The sequence below is a fragment of the Lepidochelys kempii genome, chromosome 6 (genome assembly GCF_965140265.1).
Source record: "Lepidochelys kempii isolate rLepKem1 chromosome 6, rLepKem1.hap2, whole genome shotgun sequence".
Taxonomy (NCBI): Eukaryota; Metazoa; Chordata; order Testudines; family Cheloniidae; genus Lepidochelys; species Lepidochelys kempii.
Window position 1 is genome coordinate 119,606,258 of NC_133261.1, and position 19,651 is coordinate 119,625,908.

Here is a 19,651-nt window from a genome sequence, read left to right on the forward strand (position 1 = left end):
AGACAGGATCAGCTTCAGGTCTGGTCTAGTCTAGTATTTCCTATGTTCCTAGCAATTTGAATGGGTTAACTCAACATCAGGCTTTTCAGATGGAGCTGTGTGAGCAGGACACAGACTTTTCTTTTTCCCCCACAGTATTCTTTCTTTGTTTTATGTCTGCAATCTGCAAGTCTGCACTCCTCCCACAGTGAGAGTAACTGCTAGGACTGGAGGTCACTCACACACATGATAAAATAATCATTCTTTATAGCAGAGACTTAAAAAGAAGCAGGAAAGAGAAGGAATAAATTGGGTGACATTTGAAAGATCATTGACAGCACTAGCCAGTCATGTAAATAGTGTCTTGCATATTTAAACACACACACAACTTTTAAATGTAATTTTGCATTTAGCTAGTCTACAACAGCATCAAGAAATAACGTTGTGTATCCTGTAATGATTATTTAAGATGCAAAAGGAGAACAGGACAGCCTGCATTCATTCTCGTCTTCCCACTCAGACCCCAGTACTTTGCAGTTGCTGTGTCTTTATTGGGTTGCATATATGAGCTTGGTGTTTATTCAGTAACATCATAGCCAGATAGATTAGATTAGATGAAAACAGTATGCTGGACCTAATGGTGATTTATTGTAGGGTCACTTGAGGCCATATTACATACCGCTTTCCTTCCCGAGCAAACCCATTGGCTTCAGTAGAACTTTACAAGGTGGAAGTCAGTGCGGAATTTGAGAACTTAAATCAGGATTGGATTTTTTTTTTAAAAGATTGGCTTTTAGTGCAACAAGAAGTTATGGGCTTTGCTGCAGGAAGCACTGGGTGAAATTCTATGGTCTGTGTCATGAAGGAGGTCAAGCTAGTTGATCACAATGGTCCCATCTCGCCTCCAGATCTATGAATCAAAATTTGGTTGATGGCTTTCATGTGTCATTGGATAAACTTGCCAAGATGAATTTATTTTAAAAGTTATATTTTTCCTGCCTTTTCTCCTAGAGCTAAAAGTGCACTATTATTGAGTTGGTCTTATATACTCATCCAACCCCTTTTTGTATGTCTTCCCCAGAGGATTGCCCTAGTCATCACCTGTTCATGGTGGATACAGAGCACAGAACAGATGATTTTCTTATCCATGGATTTGTTAGGCATTTCTCACCAGGTTTCTGATTGCAACAGAAGAGGTATTTTTAAATCCAAATTTCTCTTAAATGAAGACCACCAGCAATTCATCATAGTATTGAAGGTGCTATGTGAAGAGACATGAGAAAAGGACTTGCGGGGCATTCCCTATCATCTACAGTACCAAACAAAAATATCCTCATCTAATCACTAGGCAGATTAATGACCTAAACTTCAGGGAACAAAGTAAATTTTGACTCAGTGACCATCTGCCGTTAGAAAGTTCTGTCTATTTGACTAAGCTGATATAAATCTGACAAATGAAGGAATCCTGGATGGAGTCCAGATATTTGGCAGTAGCAGTTTTGGCTTCACTGATGACCTCCCTGGTCCTGTAATCTCTGGGTTGTAGGAAATGCTTGCAGACTAAAGACTAAATCTTGGCCTCTGTGTACTCCCACTGATACCAGTGGAAGTTCCACATAAGTGTGTCCATATAGCCCTATATTGACAGTTGTATGTGGGTGGGTGATCCCACCATCTAACAGAGTTGCTCTTTGTCTGTGGTTCTTGTGGTGTGACTGGAAAGTACTGAATGGAATCCGTGTGGTGTATCGTGGCCTCTAAGAATTATGTGAAACATCAGCATAGAGTTGTCATAATTCCACTAATGTGCCCAGCTGCTCTCTGAAATCACTGGTTAAGAAAGATAAAGCTCTTCTGACATTTTTTATTTACTTTTTCCTTGTCCCTCTTTCCTGCCAATTCTGTAGGGCAATTAAAAACAAAAGAAAACGGAAGATTTTTGCTCTAGAAATTATTAGTTCATATTCAGAACAGTGAAATCTGTTTTGACATTGTGTAACAGAGCAGAGTACATGTTCCTAATTGAATATCAACAACTACTGAAAAGAAAGAACATACCATGTTACTGGCAATTCACAATTAAGGCTTATAGTTGGATTATTAAACAAAAAACGTTCAGGGATGCTATGCACTTTTACACTGCAGTTTCGACTTAGCGATATACAAGTAAAGCACCTTTGACAATCCCACATGCTTTTGGGCCACTAATCAGGGGGGCTCTCCTAACATTCCAAATCCCTGAGTGGCTTCAAACAATTGCTATTTAAAAATAGGAATCAGCATAACATAGAAATGTTTCCCTCTTCCTTTCCCAAATGTGGAATTCCCCCATACTACACCTGCCCAGTTCCCATGTTAGGCAAGATTAAATCTTTCACCTTCAACTGCTTTTCTGTACAGAGAAAGCATTTGACCCTTTATTTCACCTCTTGCATGGCTAGAAATTGGGCTTCTATCCTACTGCAAATGGGGAGATTTCTGGTTTTACAACAGGATCCAGCACTTCCTTCTAGTCCTGGAAGCTCCTGTGATAAAGGACTTTAAAGGTCTGATGTTTTTTATTTATAGAAAAACCCTTTAGGTTGTTTTTGTGGCCCTCTCGAAGACCGTTAGAGTTGGACTGATAGTGACTAAGTAAGAGGAAGGGATATGTAGCTTTAATAATGATAATTTTTTAAAACACACTACTAAAATATATATTGTATTATAGGTGAGTGCAAATAATATTGCCTATTATTAAGGTTGCTGGACAATTCCCATTATAAGACCCTGTTTTCAGTTGTTGTATATATGTCATAGAATACTTACTACTATATTATAGGCAGAATTGGTAGTGCTGCCTATCATTATGGTTGCCTGACTCTTCCCATTATAAGACTTTGTTTTCAGTTGCTTAGAACTTTGCCAACTTGCAATGGTTTGGGATGAAATTTTCCATGCAGAGCATCTCCATCAGGTTGGAATTTGTGGGGAAGTTTTAGCTAAATTAGTTCAGCTGTTGTTGAGGATGAGGTTAGGGGCAAATACGTTGTTTTGCCATGTTAAAAAAAAATCTGTTGACCTTTTAATTTGAGAGGCTGTACTGTTGCTGTGCTTTGGAGCAGGGACTTGAAATTTGGCAAGGAAGTGACTTTCGCATCACATATATGTACTTGTATACACAATACAAAAAAGCATACATTAAAGCAAGGCTTTTTTAAAAAAAATAATTAAATCTATTTGATTGTAGCTCCAGAGTGTTTCCTTCCCACCAGCATCCAAGGAAAAGATCTTCATTTTCATTATGGCCAAAGCTTGGATGCTATCCTGCGTAAGGGCCTTGGATTTTCATTGCCTCTCTTTTCTCCCTTTTCCTTCTCATCCATTTACACATATGTGACCACTCTAACATACTGGCATTTGTTTGGTTGGGAACGCATAGTGCCGCAGCTCCCAGTTTGTGTTGCTATCAGTGATAAAGCAAAGACTGCTCCATGCTGAATTATGAAAGCGGGTTCGCCGGTGGCAGCCCAATGGGTGGCTCCCAAGCCACCTTTAAGGTAGCTCTTTATCATTAGTTTAACAACTGAATTCATTTCTTAACTGTGTTTTACAATGTAGCCCTCAGTCTATCTATTTAAGTGACTTCTTGAGACCTGTATGAATTTTCATCCAGCAGCATTGATATCAACATGCCTTTAATTTCAATTTGTATTTTTTTTGTTTTGTTTCTATAGTTTTATTTTTGGTGTTGGATCTTTTTTGGGGGGTGGGAGGTGGGTAAAGGAAGAGGGTCAACTTTAGCTATGTAGGGCCTGATCCAAAGTCCATAAATCACTGGGAGTCTGTCCACTGGGCTTTGGATCAGGCCCCTGGCAGAGTTCTCTGGATTACAGCAGCAGTACTCAAGACGGGCTTGATGCAAAGACTACGGAAATCCTTGGGAGTCAATTTCTGTTGACTCCAGTGGCCTTCGAATTTGGCTCCAACACCAGAATAACTCCACCTGCGGCATAAACTGTCTCTCAAAAACACAAAAGAAAGAAAATGCCAAAGTGTGTTAGTTTTACTCATTTTTTACTCTTGATTAGCAGAGGTACCTACAGCACACGTTGGTATTTTTCTGTTTTGCGGAGGATGTAAGTCTGGAGTCTGATGCCATGGCAAGCAGTAACTGAGAGAGAGACCATTCAAATCTGAAACTAACATCAGTCCACACGAATGAGGTTTCTATTTGCTGAATTGTAACTAAATCCAACTTGCACATTTTCTTCTTCCTCACAGGTTGGACAAAGTTTGCTCGATTGACACGAGCATTGACTAACAGCCGAAGTGTTCTGCAGCAGCTAACGCCAATGAACAAAGCTGAGGTGGTGCACAAACACTCAAGATTAGCTGAAGTAAGTGTGAGACAGACTCCCGACTGCCCTTGTTTAAAAGACAGGAGGTGATGGATAAAAGAATTGGCATCATTACTAACTGACATTTTAATATAAAGAATAGTCTTCCCTGCTGTTGATTTCAAAATACATTTTTTACTTATGTGAAAGAGCATATTAAATACATACAGCCACCTTTTCTGGATGGGGCACGACTGGTTCCCTTGCAAAAATACACAGACCTCTATTACCTGCATGGCCCTTTGTTTGTGTTTGTGTAACTGTCATTTTGGTGCATTAATCAGGTAATTGCACACCTCAGAGTGCACAGTTATGTCGTCTGCATGCAGTTTTACACTCACATATGAACAGATTGTGACACCTTTACTCCCAGTGAGTAGTAATTTGCTCCTCAAGTAATCCCAATGAAATAAATTGGACTGCTTGAGGATTAAGGTACTATCCCACAAGAGTCCCTGTTTGGCCGCATGGCGATTTGCTTGCACAGAGAGTGCATGTGTGCTTTTGTTCATGCATCTGTTGCACCCAGCTTTAAAGTCTTTCCTGCTGTATTTTTGTCACATCTTGTTCTTTAAAAGCTGTAAATTAAACCACTGTTAGCCTGCAAACTTTTCCTTTAACAGTGCAAATAATGCAACAGGTGAATGCTTTCAGGTTAACCAGTTAAAAAAGATTTGCTGACCAGAAGACAGGGACTCTGTATCTCCCATTTCTCCCTTCCGGGTTTTCCATTTTTTTCCAGAGCCATCAAATTCAGCTCTAGAATTGTCTGTAGATCAAAGAACCAGTTGATGGCAGAAATTAACCCCTTCCAGCCTAACACCGCCCCGCCCATCTCAGCACCCCTCAGATGAGCTACTGAAAATGACAGTCCCAGTCTCTCTGTGCCAGAGGGCTTTTGTACTGAGTTCAGTGTTAAAGACTGATGGCAGCATAAAATGTATCCTCTTCTCTTCGTAGTTTTTGTGCACATTTATAATGACGGTTCTGCTTTAATGAAATCAAAGTTGAAATCTTCTTCTGTTTTCCACTCTTCTCACTGCTGGTTTTTTCCCACGAACTATCCGCCACAGCCACTGAGACAGCTGAGGTGATCCTATCTCTAGCTTCTCTGTCTCAATGACTTCTCAGTGCTCTGTGAACCTGGTTGTGTCCAGTGGTTCTAGGCAAGAAGCTTGCTGCTCCAGATGAGATACAGCTTATGCAGGGCAGAATATGCTGCCTACATTTCAATACTATTAGCAGGGTTTGTCATTTGCAGACGAAAACAAGTCCGAGTACAACTGAGCAGCATGAAGTGGAACGATCCTTTTAACTCATGGTCTTCCACAGGCAAACCTGTTGCTTCCCACATGCCATCAAGCACAGCATGGGGATATTTAAAGCACAGAAAGAGACATGATCTAATCTCTAATGAGGTTACAGTTTAATCTGAAATGAGACTCAACAATTGAGAGCAACAAAGAGTAGAGGGTATTGAAGGTAGTGTCCATCGGATCACAGTTACCTCGTTAGCTGTTGCACACCTTGTAACTTGAAAGTGTTTTTTTTTTCTTTTAATTTGTAACAGAGTGGCTGGCACCTTAAGGGCGAGACTAGAGATCTGGGGCCAGCCAGCCCTGGTTACTAAAGCGGCACATGCAAGCAGGGATCCGCTGGCTCCCCTATAAAGAGCAGTGGGGCACTGCAGAGAGTGGGATGCTCAGGGGTACCAGAGTGAAGTACAGAGGCTGCCGGGAGTGAGCAGGCTCCAGCAGAGGAACTGGGGGGAGCAAGGCTACAGGCAGGCGAAGTGAGGGGGCGAAGAGTAAATGGAAGGACTTAAGGAGGGATTGGAGAACTTGATTTTGAATGTTTTGTTAACAACACTGCACTGTTCACTGTCTTCTCTGAGTAAAAGCCTTGCTTGGTTGCCTCCATTGAGTTTTGCCATTGACTTCCATGCAGCCAGGATTTCACACCCTAATCTTAGCAACACCTTTCCTCTCCTACAAGGAAGAATGAAAAACATTAACTAATTGCAAATTTGTAATTGCAACACTTTGATACTTTGTTTCATGCACTTAAATATTGTTCTGTTTATTTCAGACTCTCTCACTCCCTAGTCATCAAGAATACATTCCAGATTTGAATATTTTGACAAGTATGACGGTTCTGTTTGCCATGTAGCAGCCACTGTGAATACGGTACATTAGCTCCAGTAAGGGGTACTGAAAGTGACGTAGTAGTACAATCAGTTCCTGGAGACTGAATGCATGTACTCTATCCTAATACCCATTTGGAATCCTAAATCCTAAATCTGCTGTTGGTTCCAAAGTATATATAGGTCTTTCATTTGGCAGCTCAATAAGTTAGTAAACCAGTGTCATCACTGTTTTGTTCCTTCCCACTTTAATTTCTCATGTTGGATTGAGATAAGTGATAATCAGACTAGCTAGAATAAATTGTTTTGGCTCTTTTACAAGGTTTGCAGCTCTAGATTTTACAAAGGTGAGTGTGCAGAAGATACTGGGAAAATACAAACTTTTGAAACTGTATTGAATATATAAATATGTCCTAGGTCAGTACTATTCAGTGTTTTCATTAGTGAGTTGGAAATGAGACTGTGCAAATGAAAAATAACATCAATGATGACTTCATATTGACTTTTTAATGGCAACAACGTTTTGTGCAGTCTGGAGAGAAAGGTAAGGAAGCATACATTGTAACCCCATCTAGTCATACAATTGCAAGCAGTTAGACCAGATCTTATGAACCTAGTATTTTACTTTAAAAGGAAGTCAGCCAATGAGGCTACAGTCCAGTAGGTCGTTGAGCAGGATAATGTTTTGGCTACTTTTTAGATTCAGATAGAGTTCAGATATGAAAGCTAAGCTTTCCAGGACCTGTAGGTATGAATGGGATCTCATATTTTTAGCTGCAGGACCTGAGCTGGCACAGCTGTATTCAGATGGGCCTCATGCCAGTTAGTTGGCAGAGTACTTTTACTTTGAACTTTTGAGCAGTAGTTGTTGGCCTTGTTTTCGCTCTGTCCATCTGCAAATGATCTTTGTTTTTGTAAGATTACCCTTACGCTTTACACTTTTCCCATTCGTTGAGTGATAGCTACCTCCACCCATTCCTACATGATTTATGCACTGATGAGCTCATGAGATTAACTAATTAAATAATTTAGAAACTACAGGTAGCCTTGAACCTTCAGGGTATAACGAAAACATTCTCTCCTTAATTCTGTGTATTACACAAATTCAGAAGGCACCCATTATAACGAATGTTAACTGAACGCCATAACATCTGTGTTTCTTTCCTTTTATAGGTTCTCCAGCTTGGGTCTGATATTCTTCCTCAGTATAAACAAGAAGCTCCAAAGACTCCACCACACATTATTTTACACTATTGTGCTTTTAAGACCACCTGGGACTGGGTCATCTTAATTCTAACCTTCTATACAGCAATTATGGTCCCCTACAATGTCTCCTTCAAAACAAAACAGAACAACATAGCTTGGCTGGTTTTGGACAGTGTGGTGGATGTTATTTTTCTGGTTGACATTGTTTTAAACTTTCATACAACCTTTGTTGGCCCTGGGGGAGAGGTTATATCTGATCCCAAACTCATAAGGATGAACTACCTGAAAACTTGGTTTGTGATAGACCTCCTGTCCTGTTTACCTTATGACATCATCAATGCCTTTGAGAATGTGGACGAGGTAAGCAATCTCAATCTGTATGAAATTGACTGCCCTGGGTTATTTCTAATTTTGAATTCAATTAGGGCCCCATTTATACTCACTATAGTGAATTGAAACTCTGCAAACATTGGAGGATAAAATTTGGCTGTTGGGCTTTTCACTAAGCAGTGTTGTCCTGTATGGGAAGGGAAAGTGTCTTGCTAAGCAAAACAAAAGAATATCCATGGTGTGCGTGATTTATAAAGTTATGGGACAGGATTTTAAAAATTGTTCACTGTTGATCTAACTCTTCTTCCACTGAAGTCAATGGCAAAGCTCCCAGTGACTTCAGTGAGAGCAGAGACCAGTCCACCTCTGAATGGTTTTGAAAATCCTGGCCAGAATTGCTATTTATACCCTGCTGTTTTTCCTTTCCTCCTTGCAACGTCTTTTTCAACTTCTGTTTGAGAGATGAACTCCACTACTGTCTGTATTGTCTGCATTTTAAAAGGCTTAATTAGACCCATATCTTGAATTTTTATAGACTACTTGAGAAAAAAGTGAAAAGCTTAAAAGGCCACTGAATTAAAGCTTCTTAACTTTTAGCCCTAATAACATTTTTTAAAAAAAATCAAGCTTGTAGGCTAAGATAATGGAGAAACAAGCAATAAATACAACTAATAATGCATACATGAAACACTGTAGACAAAATTCATTATTAAAATGCAGCCATAATGGTATCAGAACTCATTTTAATTTCCCTTTGGGGCCTCGTATCCTTCGGACGTTAAACAGATGAAAAAGTCTTTGTTCATTTTTTATTATTTGAACTGTTATTTGTTTGAACAGTACAAGTGATTTTTTTTTAATTCTTAAAGAAATCTCATCACTGCAATTATATAGCCTCACTTTAAAAAAATCCATACCCCTATTTCTTAACGCAGGTTTTTTGGTACAGATTTTGCAAAGCTCTTTTTAAATGCCACCCCTACCTCTCTACTCAGTATAATCTTTTGACATTGTTCCACTTTATTTATAGAAAATGTAACAGAAGTAATAATCCTTGCAGTTTAAATGCAAGCTTATATGAGGGCTATCTCTCTGGAATCAAGTTATACAGACAATCAATGTAAGAAGCTGATCCTAACAAGGTTGTTAATGTACCATAGCTTATTAACATAAGAAGAAATACTAGTTCCATGTTAGCAAGAACCTGATTTTACAAAAATATAATGGGTGTTCAGGTTTGTGTGTTTGAATGTGGAAAACGAGCAGGACATGCATCACGGCATATAAACTATATATGCAGTTTTGCAGATTGCTAACGTCTTTCTCTAATGCGTCATGGAAAGCAACTCACTTCGGATATTTGTAAAAGGGCATTGATTATACAAGAAATTACTGGCTCTGTGTGTGTGTATAATATTAAAAAAACCCTCACCAACAACAAACACTAACAAAAAGGGGATTGTGAGCTACTCTAGGCCTAGAGCAATTATCACCAAGCTGCCAACAAAGTAGATATTTGACAGTTTCCGCTCCTGTTAAGTGAGCGAGCAATTTGTTGTATTTCTCTTTCATCACATTTCATCAGGTAGATCTGGAACATTTCAAAGAAGGATGGCTATTAGGAATCTAGTACTAGTGCCTGAGAAACAGGCTGTAGGGGCCTTTGAAGTCACCTGTATAATAAGGCACTGAGCTCTTCTCCCCTACTCAATTTTCCTTTTTCTCTGCGTGCCAGCAGAGTCTTTTCTGATAGAGATGGCAGGTGTTTTCATTTATTACAGTTTAAATGTACATCTTTTTTGCAGGTTTTTTGTTTTCTAAAAGGTTGTCGTTTGTGCTTTCTCTTCATTTGGCTTTGACTTTTTTGAACTGACGGCTTTCCTGAGAGAGAACTTTTGGGCTTGGTACCAGCAGTTCTCCCAAATGATATTGATGTGATAAGGAAATTGAGATACTCAGGTTGGAAGTGCTGTGAGAAATATTTTCACGTACTATAGGTCTGATGAGAAGGTGGCTCAATTTCCTCCTGGAGCTAGGTAACAGAAAGACAGATATTTCTTCTGGAAAGTGCCTTGACTTCAAATTGTTCACTGTGGCACTGAAGAAAAAAGAAGGGAATGGGTAAGGAACTTGGCTACAAGCTGCATCTTGAAGCAATGCTCAAGGCATATCCATCAGAAGTCATTGCTGTGGAATCAGCACCTATTGACCTAGCACTTATGAAAAGTTTTCTGCTCCATTTTGGGCACATGGCTTGGCAATGAAGGATGGCCCAAAGGCAGGGTTAATCCCAAGAGGCTTTACAGAGTCCTATACAGGCTCTTCAACTTGCATCCTGGCCCAACATTCCTCTCCAATCCCACAGCAAGGAGGGAGGAAATACTTGGCTCTCTTTGCTTCTGGAAATTTTGGGCTATGCTCTTACGTTGGACCCCGCAGATCATAAGTCCAACCCCCATTTTTCCCCACAGGGCTCATCAGATGCCCTGGCCATTTCTGGTGGGGATGAAGGCAGGTGATAGAGTGGTAGCCCATGTTGTAGATTTTCCTCTCTAGTGCCCTACGGTGCATCCTCCGTGAGTGTTGAAGGGAAGGGCAGGAGCTTTAAAATATGGATCTCTGAGACCAGTAGCCCTGCATGCACAGTGCACACACATCTGAATTTTGCCCAGAGAGAACAAAATGTAGACTACTAGCTCCCCACAGTCCACTTTAAGATACACACTCTCAATTCTATGCCATAAACTAATGATATCTATCTAGCTATCTATCTTTGTGTATATGTGTGTGTGTATATATACCTACAGGAAACCCCTGATCATTCATATATATATATATATGAATGTTCTTCTGCACAGTCTGAAATGGCGATGTCCTTTGGGATTGTGTTTGTTTGGAGGGGGTAGCCTACTGCCTTCTGTCCTCAACCGTTCCAGGCTCCTGTAGCAGCAGGATGAATTTCTAGTAATTGAATGAGTTCCCTCCCAGTTCCATGCTCAACTGCATATTGCTACCATGGGTAATTAATGGTAATTAACATATATGAATGGTCAGAGGGTTCCTGTAGGTTCTTATACAGTAATTAATTTATTGCAATATAAGCATATGGATCTCAGTATTTCTTTTACAGGCCACAGTGTGAATAATTAACTATTTCATAATTCAGTTACTGTAGTTAGGAAAGAAATAGGAAGGATATGCCAAGAAACCTGAAATGAGGGAATGTATGGAAAGAGAATGCTGGGCTAGCATGTTCAAAAGCAGGGAATGTTGGCTAGACTGGGTGTTTTATGACTGATTTCAGTGGGAACAGAGTTAGGCCAGCGCTGAGAACTTTTTGAGAATTCAGCCATAAGTGTATATGACTGCATTTTATTGCTCAGTGGAAATAAAGTCACAGCAGTAAAATGTGGAGGAAAAGGATTATGACACTAAGATGTAGGAGGAGAGGATTAGGACGATTTGATGCAGATGAAGAGGTGTAGCTTTACGCAGTAAGAGTTATAGAGGCATCTTATGAAGAGCTTAAGAGGATTTGGATGATGTGACTGGAAGGGAGAAAGGTAGGATAATGAGAGAGAGAGAGAACCACACAGTGAAAGCAATCTACATTGACATGATAGATGGAACATTATGTGTTTAAGTGGTATTAGGGAGGTAGGAAAACATGGTAAAACATGTTGAAGAGAAATACTTGGAGAGGAATTGAATAATTCTTTTGCAGATCACCTGCCATAGCTAGGTAAATGGGTAGGATAACACAGGGTTGGAAATCAGAAAAATGCCAGGTGTCATAGTTAGTTGGAAAATATTAGATGCACTATTAGCTTAAGCTGGTTTAAAAAGAAAAGGCTAAAATGTTCAGACTTGGAAGTATAAGCATCTTAACCCAGCTCTGAAAATCTGGGTTCACAGCTCTGAAAATCAGGCCACCTAGTTAACCTCTAAAATAAAAATGAAGGGGTCTAAAAGTTTGAAGATTTGGGACCAGTTTTTTTTTTAAACAAAGTCTTGAATCCGAAGTTTTTACTCATGCAAAACTCCTGTTGACTTCAGTGGTCTTTATAAATATGTCAGGTCTGCAACAACAGCAGCAACAATACCATGCTTACGCTGTGGAGGTCAATAGCACTGAATGGCCGTGACCGCACTGTAGGGCTTTATTCCAGGCGTCTAAGTGCTCCACAGTGTGAGTACTGATTTAGTGCAGCCAGGTTAATTGTGGGTGACCATGCAACCACTGACAATCTGTGACTGAGCAGTGTCCCCTCCTGACCTCAGATCTGATTTTTTTCAGCGTTCGATGTGTGGGGACTTTGTCTCCAAGGTGGGTGACGTGATCCCAAAGGGCCAGCCTCTGGCCAATGGTGGCGTCAGTCCTCTCAAGGCCACTTCTCAATGGCATAGGACTGAGGAGTCTTGGGTACTGGTGCTTAGATACTAGGGTGATGAGTGCAGTATAAATAACTCAAGTAGAATAGAATCATCCAAAAATTAGTTCTTTGGAAAGTGGAAGACACTCCTTCAAATTGTTTTCCCATCAGTTTAAATAGGGCTGGATCCTTCACGCACAGATTTCATAGTTTTACTAAATGATTAGTGCTCTTAATATTGCTGTGAATTTTGGTTTAAATTAATGAGGTTTCTGGTTAGTAATGAAGCAAAAAGTGGAAGTTTTAGCCCATCACTGCAAGAAAAATGGCCCTAGAATAATACGTCCGGTACTGTAAAGAGTGAGGTAGGAAGTCTTGATATGGAGGTGGATTTGTGGGGTTGTAGAACTGGATAGCAGCCTGGGTTTTCAAATGGTTCGTTTTAGGCACATTCTTCTGCACCTAACGTTAAAGTTCAAGAACCCGCAGCTGGAAGTTAAAGCCAGACATGTTCAAATTGGAAATACAGTAGAACCTCAGAGTTACGAACTGACCAGTCAACCACACACCTCATTTGGAACTGGAAGTACTCAATCAGGCAGCAGCAGAGACCAAAAAAAAAAAAAAGGCAAATACAGTACAGTACTGTGTTAAACATAAACTACCAAAAAATAAAGGGAAAGAAGCATTTTTTCTGCATAGTAAAGTTTCAAAGCTGTATTAAGTCAATGTTCAGTTGTAAACATTTGAAGGAACCACCATAATGTTTTGTTCAGAGTTACAAACATTTCAGAGTTACAAACAACCTCCATTCCCGAGATGTTCATAACTCGGAGGTTCTACTGTAAAGCACACATTTTTAACAGGCAGGGTGATTGGTCATTGGAACAAACTATCAAGGAACGTGGTGGATTCTCCATCTTTTAAATTCTTCACATGAAAACTGGATGCTTTTCTAGAAGATATGCTTTAGTCATGATAGGTTTCAGAGTAGCAGCAGTGTTAGTCTGTCTTCGCAAAAAGAAAAGGAGGACTTGTGGCACCTTAGAGACTAACCAATTTATTTGAGCGTAAGCTTTCGTGAGCTACAGCTCACTTCATCGGATGCATTCAGTGGAAAATACAGTGGGGAGATTTATATACACAGAGAACATGGAACAATGGGTGTTACCATACATACTGTAACGAGAGCGATCACTTAAGGTGAGCTATTACCAGCAGGAGAGTGGGGAGGAAAAAACCTTTTGTAGTGATAATTCCCCCCTGCTCTCCTGCTGGTAATAGCTCACCTTAAGTGATTACTCTCATTACAGTGTGTATGGTAACACCCATTGTTTCATGTTCTCTATGTATATAAATCTCCCCACTGTATTTTCCACTGAATGCATCCGATGAAGTGAGCTGTAGCTCACGAAAGCTCATGCTCAAATAAATTGGTTAGTCTCTAAGGTGCCACAAGTCCTCCTTTTCTTTATAGTCATGATGAAATTCTATGGCAGCCAGACTAGATGAAATACACGAATCTGTACATATCACACTGAGACAGAGAGAGGTTAACAGTGTAATATCATTTTTATTACCAATTTTGATCTGCTATAGTGGTAGCAGAAACTTCCATGCATTAATTTTACTAGCCAAAATAGCAATTGTTATAAATTGAAAGTTGATTCAATTAGTTCATCAGTAATACCATTTACAATAACTTACCAAAAGTGTTACCTTTCCGAAAGTACTTAAATTAAGGGTTTACGAGATCTAATTTCAATGTGCTAGCACGACGAATTGACGTACTTAATAAGAAAGTAGCAGTGGTACCAAATGATACAGTGTGATGATAGCTACTTCCGTTTTTCTCCAAGTGGCTGACAGAAACCCCACCCAGAATTTTCCACTGAATGCATCCGATGAAGTGAGCTGCAGCTCATGAAAGCTCATGCTCAAATAAATTTGTTCGCCTCTAAGGTGCCACAAGTACTCCTTTTCTTTTTGCGGATACAGACTAACATGGCTGCTACTCTGAAACCCACCCAGAATTGAATCACTAGTGAAGCTAAGTGTTAAACCATGCTGAAAACTCGAGTAACACAATGACAGAAGTGATCAGACTGAGCCTTGGCAATTTCTCATTTCCATTCAGTCTGAAAGTTATTATATATGAAGAATACCACATTCTCTCTGTTCTGCTATGCAGAAAAGTATACAATGTAATAAATACAATGGCTTGCTTAGCATGGTCAAGAATAAATTTAGTCTTGCTTAAAGCATACCATACAGTGATAATGGATCAAACTCATTCCTAATGCAAGTCCATTGAAGTTTTCTGAATTACACCGGGAATGAATTTGTTCCAATGTATTTGTCTGTAGTGTCGGATTCTATTCAACGTTTATAGCCAATGATTTAAAGTATAGGATATTGAATTTTAATTACGCTTTTCATCTGGCTTTTTCTTTTTTTAATGTACTGTATACATTACTGGGAAACAGATGTGGGACAGAAGTCATTTCAGTTCATACCGTTAGTGAAACATACACTAACTAACACAGAGTCTAATTGGGCTAATTCCATGTGGAATACTTTCAAGGGAAGCATTGAGACCTGCCTGCTTGTCTGTCTGGCATAAGGAGGAGAGGGTTTAGGAAGAAATCAAGGCAACTGAAGGAACCTTTTCAGATGCAGACCTAAATAGCACTGACTGCAGTGGCACAAATCTGTAATATTCAAATTACTTCATGCAAAAGGAAGTGGAGGGAATGGTACACTTTACAATATTTGGAGCATAAAGTTCTCATACGCAAAATGGAGTCCAAAGATGGCATAGGAAAAAAAATTAAATGGCTAAATAGAAAAATATCCCTTGTTTTCAAAGGTAGATGTCATTGTAATTTGACATGGTCCTTAGAATCATATAATATCAGAGTTGGAAGGGACCTCTGGAGGTCATCTAGTCCAACCCCCTGCCCAGAGCAGGACCAATCCCCAACTAAATCATCCCAGTCAGGGCTTTGTCAAGCCTGACCTTAAAAACTTCTAAGGAAGGGGATTCCACCACCTCCCTAGGTAACGCATTCCAGTGTTTCACCACCCTCCTAGTGAAAAAGTTTTTCCTAATATCCAACCTGAACCTCCCCCACTGCAACTTGAGACCATTACTCCTTGTCCTGTCCTCTTCCACCACTGAGAATAGCCTAGATCCATCCTCTTTAGATCCACCTTTCAGGTAGTTGAAAGCAGCTATCAAATCCCCCCTCATTCTTCTCTTCTGTAGACTAAACAATCCCAGTTCCCTCAGCCTCTCCTCATAAGTCATGTGTTCCAGACCCCTAATCATTTTTGTTGCCCTTCTCTGGACTCTCTCCAATTTTTCCACATCCTTCTTGTAGTGTGGGGCCCAAAACTGGACACAGTACTCCAGATGAGACCTCACCAATGTTGAATAGAGGGGGACGATCATGTCCCTCGATCTGCTGGCAGTGCCCCTACTTATACATCCCAAAATGCCATTGGCCTTCTTGGCAACAAGGGCACATGTTGACTCATATCCAGCTTCTTGTCCACTGTAACCCCTAGGTCCTTTTCTGCAGAACTGCTGCCTAGCCATTTGGTCCCTAGTCTATAGCGGTGCATGGGATTCTTCCATCCTAAGTGCAGGACTCTGCACTTGTCCTTGTTGAACCTCATCAGATTTCTTTTGGCCCAATCCTCCAATTTGTCTAGGTCCCTCTGTATCCTATCCCTACCCTCCAGCGTATCTACCACTCCTCCCAGTTTAGTGTCATCCGCAAACTTGCTGAGGGTGCAATCCACACCATCCTCCAGGTCATTAATGAAGATATTGAACAAAGCCGGCCCCAGGACCAACCCTTGGGGCACTCCGCTAGATACCAGCTGCCAACTAGACATGGAGCCATTGATTACTACCCGTTGAGCCCGACAATCTAGCCAACTTTCTACCCACCTTATAGTGCATTCATCCAGCCCATACTTCTTTAACTTGCTGACTAGAATACTGTGGGAGACCGTGTCAAAAGCTTTGCTAAAGTCAAGGAACAACACGTCCACCACTTTCCCCTCATCCACAGAGCTAGTTATCTCATCATAGAAGGCAATTAGATTACTCAGGGATGACTTGCCCTTGGTGAATCCATGCTGACTGTTCCTGGTCACTTTCCTCTCCTCTAAGTGCTTCAGGATTGATTCCTTGAGGACCTGCTCCATGATTTTTCCGGGGACTGAGGTGAGGCTGACTGGCCTGTAGTTCCCAGGATCCTCCTCCTTCCCTTTTTTAAAGATGGGCACTACATTAGCCTTTTTCCAGTCGTCCGGGACTTCCCCGGATTGCCATGAGTTTTCAAAGATAATGGCCAATGGCTCTGCGATCACATCCGCCAACTCCTTTAGCACTCTCGGATGCAACGCATCCGGCCCCATGTACTTGTGCACGTCCAGCTTTTCTAAATAGTCCCAAACCACTTCTTTTTTTCACAGAGGGCTGGCCACCCCCTCCCCATGCTGTGCTGCCCAGTGCAGTAGTCTGGGAGCTAACCCTGTTCGTGAAGACAGAGGCAAAAAAAGCATTGAGTACATTAGCTTTTTCCACATCCTCTGTCACTAGGTTGCCTCTCTCATTCAGTAAGGAGCCCACACTTCCCTTCGCTTTCTTCTTGTTGCCAACATACCTGAAGAAACCCTTCTTGTTACTCTTAACATCTCTTGCTAGCTGCGAATCCAGGTGTGATTTAGCCTTCCTGATTTCACTCCTGCATCCCCGAGCAATATTTTTATACTTCTCCCTGGTCATTTGTCCAATCTTCCACTTTTGTAAGCCTCTTTTTTGTGTTTAAGATCAGCAAGGATTTCACTGTTAAGCCAAGCTGGTCGCCTGCCATATTTATTATTCTTTCTACACATCGGGATGGTTTGTCCCTGTAACCCCAATGAGGATTCTTTACAATACAGCCAGCTCTCCTGGACTCCTTTCCCCCTCATGTTATTCTCCCAGGGGATCCTGCCCATCAGTTCCCCGAGGGAGTCAAAGTCTGCTTTTCTGAAGTCCAGGGTCCGTATTCTGCTGCTTTCCTTTCTTCCTTGTATCAGGATCCTGAACTTGACCATCTCATGGTCACTGCCTCCCAGGTTCCCATCCTCTTTTGCTTCCCCTACTAATTCTTCCCGGTTTGTGAGCAGCAGGTCAAGAAGAGCTCTGCCCCTAGTTGGTTCCTCCAGCACTTGCACCAGGAAATTGTCCCCTATACTTTCCAAAAACTTCCTGGATTGTCTGTGCACTGCTGTATTGCTCTCCCAGCAGATATCAGGATTATTGAAGTCGCCCATGAGAACCAGGGCGTGCGATCTAGTAGCTTCTGCGACTTGCCGGAAGAAAGCCTCGTCCACCTCATCCCCCTGGTCTGGTGGTCTACAGTAGACTCCCACCACGACATCACCCTTGTTGCTCACGCTTCTGAACTTAATCCAGAGACTCTCAGGTTTTTCTGCAGTTCCATACTTGAGCTCTGAGCAGTCATACTGCTTCCTTACATACAGTGCAACTCCCCCACCTTTTCTGGCCTCCCTGTCCTTCCTGAACAGTTTATACCCATCCATGACAGTACTCCAGTCATGCGAGTTATCCCACCAAGTCTCTGTTATTCCAATCACGTCATCATTCCTTGACTTTGCCAGGACCTCCAGTTCTCCCTGCTTGTTTCCCAGGCTTTGTGCATTTGTATATAGGCTCTTGAGATAACCCGCTGATCGCCCCTCTTTCTCAGTCTGAGGCAGGAGCCCTCCCCTCTCACACGCTCCTGCTCATGCTTCCTCCCGGTATCCCGCTTCCCCACCTACCTCAGGGCTTTGGTCTCCTTCCCCCGATGAACCTAGTTTAAAGCCCTCCTCACTAGGTTAGCCAGCCTGCTCGCGAAGATGCTCTTCCCTCTCTTCGTTAAGTGGAGCCCGTCTCTGCCTAGCACTCCTCCTTCTTGGAACACCATCCCATGGTCGAAGAATCCAAAGCCTTCTCTCCGACACCACCTGCGTAGCCATTCATTGACTTCCGCGATTCGACGATCCCTACCCCGGCCTTTTCCTTCCACAGGGAGGATGGATGAGAACACCACTTGCGCCTCATACTCCTTTATCCTCCTTCCCAGAGCCACGTAGTCTGCAGTGATCCGCTCAAGGTCATTCTTGGCAGTGTCATTGGTGCCCATGTGGAAAAGCAGGAAGGGGTAGCGGTCCGAGGGCTTGATGAGTCTCGGCAGTCTCTCCATCACATCTCAAATCTTAGCCCCTGGCAAGCAGCAGACTTCTCTGTTTTCCCGGTCAGGGCGGCAGATAGATGACTCAGTCCCCCTGAGGAGAGAGTCCCCGACCACCACCACCTGCCTCCTTCTCTTGGGAGTGGTGGTCGTGGAACCCTCAACCTTAGGACAGTGCATCTCATGCCTTTCAACTGGTGGAATCTCCTTCTGCTCCCTTCCCCCAGACATATCATCTGGGCCACTCCCCTCAATGGTACCTGTGGAGAGAACATGAAAACGGTTACTTACCTGTGTCCGCGTTGCTGGTACATGGACGTTCCCCCTTCTTCTTCTGGAGGTCACATGTTGCCAAATTTCTTCACCGTCCTCCTGTCCCCGCTGTGCAGCCTGCTCTGAATTTTCAGAACCTTGTGCCCGTAGAAGCATATCCTGACTTCTGTCCAGGAAATCTTCAGTTTCTCTTATGCAACGCAGGGTCGATACCTGTTGCTCCAGGCCTTCAACCTTCTCTTCCAATATGGAAACCAGTTTGCATTTTGTACACACAAAGTCGCCTCTCTCCTGTGGAAGAAAGACAAACAGGGCTACTGAGAACTGTGTAGTTCTTTAAGTAGTCCTTACTTTTGTTAAAGGCATGCTAAGGGCAGGAGCTGTGAAATTGACAAGAAAGCCCCCCCTGCCCTGGTGAGCTGAGTGGCTGGACCTGTGCCCAGCTAGGAGCTGGAGTGAGAATCTGGGGTAGCTTTGGACCTTGCGCCCAGCTAGGCAGATGAGAAGCCCGAGTGGCCCCCTGCTGCTGGGCAGCTTTGTTAATTTCACAGTGAGCCATGAAATTGACAAGACTGCCCAGCTCCCCTGGGGAGGGAGGTGGGGAGGGAGGGAGAGAGAGCCCTGAAGCCGGGTCAGCTGGACCCCAGTGGTGAGAAGCCTTGTTTGGCTTCCCTCAGCCTAGCTCCCGGCAGGGCACGGAGAGGCAAGAAG

The 19,651-nt window shown here is 42.1% G+C and overlaps 1 protein-coding gene across 1 annotated transcript in view; it reads left to right on the forward strand.

Moving 5' to 3' along the window:
• KCNH5 (potassium voltage-gated channel subfamily H member 5) overlaps positions 1 to 19,651 on the forward strand; it is a 230,623-nt gene that overhangs the window by 42,988 nt on the left and 167,984 nt on the right. Inside the window, exons 5-6 of the mRNA XM_073350736.1 lie at positions 4,243 to 4,358; positions 7,675 to 8,067. Coding sequence (XP_073206837.1) covers positions 4,243 to 4,358; positions 7,675 to 8,067 — 509 coding nt within the window. The remainder of the gene's footprint in view (positions 1 to 4,242; positions 4,359 to 7,674; positions 8,068 to 19,651) is intronic.